The sequence below is a fragment of the Bactrocera latifrons genome, unplaced genomic scaffold (assembly GCF_001853355.1).
Source record: "Bactrocera latifrons isolate USDA-ARS-PBARC rearing strain unplaced genomic scaffold, ASM185335v1 scaffold_122, whole genome shotgun sequence".
Lineage (NCBI taxonomy): Eukaryota > Metazoa > Arthropoda > Insecta > Diptera > Tephritidae > Bactrocera > Bactrocera latifrons.
Window position 1 is genome coordinate 803,174 of NW_017534653.1, and position 6,598 is coordinate 809,771.

A 6,598-nucleotide genomic window follows, 5' to 3' on the forward strand; every position below is an offset into this window, starting at 1 on the left:
TACAGTCAGACGCTGTGCACGCTTCCAACTATCTTTTTTACTACCACGCGATGAATGTGTTGTTATGCGTGATATTTGACGAGCTAATTTACTGCCATTTTCTAATTGGGCTATGACGGGTTTGGGCTTTGCGGTGACCTGTGTTGGATGCGTGGTTGCCAGATAACACAGTGCACAAATAGTGCATATGTCAATTTTACAATTCGATGTGAAGGACAGTGGTACAAAGGAAAATATATATATATAAGCATGTAAAATAGATATATTTTTTTTTAAATAAAAAGGGTTTTCAAAAGTTACGTTCGAATTTTATTGTTTTTTAGGAAATCGTTTTATAAATTTTTTAAATATTTTTTTTTTTGAATTTTTTACGGCGCAGCAGCAGTAGCATTTTAGTTTGGACGCAAAAGCAGCATTAAAAGAAAGAAAGGTAAAATATTTCAGTTACATTTTGCACTTTTTGGTTTTAGTCAAATTAGTTCACRTACCAAAGTCTTATTCATATAAAAATAATAGAGAAATAATAATGCCAAAAGCCATTTGAACATGTAGGGGTAATTTATAGTGTYATGAATTTTTTATTGTTTTTGTTTGTTGTGGAAATGCATTTGTTGATTTTGTTTGTGTGCACATTCGACGATTGGTTAATACACAATAACCATGAATTGGTTAAAATGCAAACAGAGCACCCCAGACAGGCGTAGTATTAGATATGTATGTAGGTATGTATTTGAAAACAAAGTGTATTTGGAATTTGTACGAAAAGGAGATTTGAGAATTTGATACTCACATTCGGATTGCTCAGGCACTTGGCGGTCAGCGCTAGCACAAAGTATGTTAACAGCATTAGGATGGGAAGAATAAACGAGTCGAAACTATATTTCAGGTTATAGCTCATGACGCGTATGTCGCGATCGCATGAGGAGAGGACCAACGGTTCCAAGCCGATCAATCTGTAAGGACAGGAAATTGTTTTTATATTTTTAAGTACTTTAATTTGTATATTCTACAAACCTCGCTATTAAATTATCGCTGCTCAGGTAATATTGCGCCCAAGGTGTCTGATAGGCCACTATGCACACCGAATGCAAAGCGATCACCAGCATCAGGAAACGCAGCAGCACGGAGAAACCGCTAAAGTTRGTTAGTTGAATATAGAAGAAACGAAAAATTATTTACAAAGGGGTTATTTTATTTGTATATTAAGAATTGGGAGACAAACTCACCGACGCAGTGAATTATAGGTGGCCCAGTAGGAACCGCTCAGCAAGAATATGAGAAAATAGAAGCCGGCAGGCGCTGACGGCCGCAGCACCGCAATAACGAATAGCATCGCCAGGCAGAAGAGCGGTGCTGAAATAATGTAAAAAAATATTCTTACAAAACAAAAAAACTTGTTTGAAAACAAAAAAAAAAATATTTATTAAAACGAAATTATTTTTTTTTATTGTTTAGTAGTTCATCCTTACATTAAACAGAATTTATTTGAAAATCTTTAAACGATCATATTATTAAATAAATTGTGTGGCCATTCTTTCTCACTTAGCAGATGAAAAATGTTTGCTCTTTCACATGAAAATCTTCAAAGAGATTTTTTTTTAGAAAAACAAAATTAAAAAAATTTAATTCTTTAGATTAAAACTGTTGATCTTTCAAATAAAATCTCAAAAGCAAAAAAAAAAAAACAATTAAATCTTTTATTATGTTTAGCGTTTACAACCAAAAAATAAAAATAAACTCGGATCCATTAATAAATATTTGGTCTCTAGGTGCAATGAGGCTAAACAATTCTATTCAAATATTGATGTATGGAAAAGGTTCGAATATAACATGCATGATTACATACTTGACCACCCCTACAGTACCCCTACAGTGCGAGGTCAGCTAAACGAAGGTTTACACTTATTGGATTTTCATATGCACTTTTCTTTAATTCACACTTTGTAGGTCGTGTGCAGTAACAGCTCATCTCCATTAACTATATGGTATTTTGACATTATCACTTTCATGTAATTACCTGAGAGCTTCCTTAAATATGTAATCCCTTTTAATTTTTCCACTGAATCTGAATTTGAATTTGAATCGAGGTTGTTTCCATATTTTGAAAAAAAAAGCAATATTATATTTTTTACGTCATTACTTCCTTAAGTCAGGAATAAAAACTTGAACACTTTTCCTTTCTCTAAATTCACCACACTTTTGTTTTGGTTGAAAACTAAAATTTTTCGGTGTTGTCAAAGCAACGCACACATACAGCAATACCAATGGCATCTATAACGAATCAACAACCACCACACACGCTTTCAGTTCGAAGAAACGCCAGTTTGCCGCTCACCAACCGATGGCAACAGCAACTAACCAATGCAAGTAACTAACTGACTGAATTCCACTTGCAAAAGCCAAAACACCCTCAAGTGCTATTCATATGTTACATGCGTATGTAAGTGTCAATTTACATATGCGTATGCAAGTGAGCCAACTCGTGAGTGGAAGCGGTCGCGACAAGCGATTATTGTACAAGTAATTACTGGCGCGGGTGGTTGTGGCACACTCGGGCGTATGTGTAACAATTGGCTGGCCGACTGTCAACAATAAAGCGAAATAACACTTGATGCAGCTGCCATAATAGCGCGCAAACAAACACGCACAGACACTCAATAATGACAATCAGTGGCTACGAGTGTTTGGTTGAGGTTGGCAGATGCGCATTAGCGGCCTCCAGAGAGGGTGGTAGCTTGTGTATGCCAAGCGAATAGCGAGTGTTGTGCCTCCGCAATGGATATCATTGACTGCTTTTGTTGTTGTGGTGTTGTCAATCGTATGCAAAGAAAATATTTATGCGCGCACTTATGCACACTATTACAGTATTCCTCTATATATAATTTTATACAATTTATTGACATTTATGGCGCGTAGCTGTTTGATTGACAGTCTGTGCTACCATGTGCCCGCTTGTCTGCCCTTCACGGCAGCCCAACTGTTCGTATGTGTGTGCGCTGACACTAAAGGCGAAGCTTAAGCTTTTAGCATAACATAATGCCAAATGGCTTGTGTTCAATTACTACGGTCAAATAGTGGATCGATTTGGAAAGCATGTATGTAGCGAAATTATATAATTCGTGCATGCAGATACAATTTAGCTAAACGTGCCAAACGTGTCAAAAAATATATATAAAGACTTATTATAAATTCTTTTCGAACTAATTATAAAAATAAGTAAAAAAATATTAAAATAAGAATCAGTATATGGTTAAAAGAGTGATAAAGAGACTACCTGGAAATTGAATATAATACTCAAAATATTTAATTATTCATCAATATTTATTTTGTCGCCTTCAAATTAATACCCACCAGTTGTAATACATTTATGCCAACAATTTTTCAGTTTTCGAAACCCTTTTCATAAGCACTTTTTGGAATGATCTTCAGCTCCTTCAGTGATTTTAGTTTTAACTCTTCGATCTACTGAAAACGGGCTCCACAGATGGCGATTTCAGTTTAGGAAACAAAAAAGAAAAAAAAATGACACGGAGCAAAATTTGGTGAATACGGTGGTTGATAGATGGTATTCATTCCGTTTTTGGCTTTGATTTCGTTGATAATCGTACTCTTTTTGAAAAAAATTTTGCTTTATTAGGACGAGTCGGGAAAGAACGCGTTTGATACCCCAAGTATCCACCAAAATCATTCAAACGGACCTGCGAGAGATGTCCAATTCTTTTTCCATTTGCATTAGTTGAAGAGGTCGAAGGTTGTCCAGAACTAGGCATGTCTTCAACGATCTTTCGATCGTATTTGAAGGCTTTGTACCATTCATTGGCGTGCGCTTCCCAACATTCGCAACTATTCCGCACACGAAATTTGGTAACATAATATATACAAAATACGAGACAAATCGACATTCGACATTTTTGTCCATTGCAAAAACCGCAACGCACCACAAAGCTGTACCGAGTTGAGCAGCTGCTGTAAACATACTCTATGGCAGATTGCGCTCATATTTAGCATTAAGGTAATTAAGGACAGTCTTCCTACCAACATAGCCAAATGCATTTTTCGAAATATCATTTACCCGGGGAATTGATTTCAGGGTGCTTTTTGTCGCATTGTACAAGTATGGTAGTAGAATAGTACATCATTTTAACTACAATATAATCTTTCCAAAGTCATTGAAAACTTCATTTGTTAATAGTGAGTGTAGAAATGTGTATTCAAGACATAATAGAATTTCTGGGAATGCCATAAAATTTAGACAGCAACAAATTGAAATTTGTTTATACGAATCGAACAACCTATACTAGATGCTCCAAACAAAAAGGTCAGACTTGTGATGCAACACTGAGCTAACATGTCTTCTGAGCCTGCGAAATAGTGTTATGATTCCTTCTTAGTATAGAATTTTTTGTACTATAAAAAATTTTTTACTTTTATTTTTTACAAATTACTATAATTTATTCAATGTCTTAGGTTTTAAGAATAAAATAAAAACTTGGTAGCATTGAAGATAGTGACTACATACGTATATGTATTCACTATTCTATATGAGGTATCCACATACGAATTCTATTCCATGTAATTTTTTTATATTTTTTTCAAGAGACCAGAAGTGCGCTAGTAATGGTAAATCGAAAACAGCTGTTAAATAAGCGATAACTTAAATAAACAAAGAAATATTTTGTGCAATAAAGGATGTTTTACAACACAGGTTTCTAATTTTACCCATCCCTTATATAACAGTAAGTTGCTTATCTAATAAAGTATATAGAAGGCCAGAAGGCTCAAAACAGTTTGGACGGGTCCTATCATCCTAGATGGGATAGTTTTTAAGAAAAGTGGTTTTCAAAACAAAAATATATATATATATATAAAACGAATATAATTTAATATCATAATTAAGAATATATCTTTATTAAGAAGATAAGAAATTGTCGTTGTGTTTTAAAAAAGATTCCAATGATTCCCATGGTCATAGAGCATAGAGTCACCGGATTGTGACTTTTTAAGTATGTAACGGCATCTCACCGTTGACCTGTGGGTTATCATCATTCCAAATTCGACAATTTTGCTTATTAAAATGCCCATTCATCCAAAAGCAAGAATCACTGCTGAAAAAAATATTCTTGCACTATTTTGTCAGATAAAATCAGGCTCCGTTTGTAGGGACTTGTATGTCAATTAAAAAATTGGAATGTTGGAATGTCATCACTAATATTACAAAAATTTTCACACAGAACTGAAACAGTCAGACTGAAATCATGCAAAAATTAAAAATGGACAGAGAAGGGAAAGAGGAAAAGTGGTAGGAACACTTCTAAATCCTTCAGCTAGCAATATGAATTATCAGAAATATAAATAAGACATCTAAGCAGATTTTCAATAAGCTCACAATCTTTACCGAAAGATGAGCTCCAACCGTAAGAGTTTTGGCTTTAAAAATTCCAATATTTAGCAGTTCCGGCTATTGGTTTAGTAATTTGAATCTGATAAACCTGAGTTTAGTATTTTTAGTAACGCGCAGCCGTGGATTTCCTGACGTATGTTAATAGTTCGGTTCAAAAATGTGTTTTTGCTTTAATGCATTTTATCCAGAAATATATTATGCACGTAAAATCTGAATTCGGCGGAGCTTATTTATATACATATATACATATGTATATTTTTATTATTACAGCTTTTCTTTAACTTAATTTAAATTAGATTTCTTTCGCGCACGATTGCATTACTTTTTTATTTCGTGTTGTTGCGCAAGCACATGTGATTTTCCGCATATATATTTATATATTAGGGTGTGTCTAAAAAAATTGAATGTTTTTTTCTCTTGATACTCTGAAAAATAGATTCTTAAACGCCTCTACGAAAATTGCTGTAAGTATGAGCTCTTAATTGTAACCGGAAAGTCCTTCGCCTAACAGTTTTCTATTTTTTTTTTCTTATTATCAGTTTGAAAAATTCATTTCTCGCATCCAACTGCTTCAAAATATATCTCGTTTGATAGATTTTATAGGAAACTGAATTTTCTACAAAATGGTGTCAAACGATGGTTTCACGCATGGTCCTATATCATTCAGTTCAAATTAAAAATATATTTTGTTAAGCGCAAAAAAAAATAGTAAGAAAATTTCTCGCCAAAACCCCATCATCGAAATTTTTTTTTTCTAAGTTGATGTGACTGTCAGTGACATCTAACAACATGACTTGAAAAATATTTCGTTTCATCGATTTTGTAGGAAATTGAATGTTAAAAAAAATTCACTGTTTCGTTGGAGACTTACCCACCCTAATGTATGCATATATAAGCACATGCTCGTTTTTAAACCAGTTGGTGTTCTTTAATTACCGCAATGGCTACACCCTGTTTGCGCGCTAAAAATTAATCAACCAAGCAATATACGACAAGCAACGAGCGGTGTCAGCAAACAACAAAATAGCACAGCAGCAAATCAGGCAGCCCATAAACTATGTTAAATGCCAATAACGGCACACCATGTACATATATAATGGGTGATTTTTTTGAGGTTAGGATTTTCATGCATTAGTATTTGACAGATCACGTGGGATATCAGACATGGTGTCAAAGAGAAAGATGCTCAGTATGCTT

The 6,598-nt window shown here is 34.2% G+C and overlaps 2 protein-coding genes across 3 annotated transcripts in view; both read right to left on the reverse strand.

Annotated features, from left to right (window-relative positions):
* LOC108978451 (piezo-type mechanosensitive ion channel component-like) overlaps positions 1 to 4,139 on the reverse strand; it is a 10,623-nt gene extending 6,484 nt beyond the window's left edge. The window contains exons 1-5 of the mRNA XM_018948751.1: positions 4,073 to 4,139; positions 1,227 to 1,353; positions 1,015 to 1,134; positions 791 to 953; positions 4 to 138 (exon numbers count right to left, since the gene is read on the reverse strand). Coding sequence (XP_018804296.1) covers positions 4 to 138; positions 791 to 953; positions 1,015 to 1,134; positions 1,227 to 1,353; positions 4,073 to 4,139 — 612 coding nt within the window. The remainder of the gene's footprint in view (positions 1 to 3; positions 139 to 790; positions 954 to 1,014; positions 1,135 to 1,226; positions 1,354 to 4,072) is intronic.
* LOC108978466 overlaps positions 1 to 6,598 on the reverse strand; it is a 94,536-nt gene that overhangs the window by 59,954 nt on the left and 27,984 nt on the right. The gene's annotated exons all lie outside the window — the stretch shown is intronic.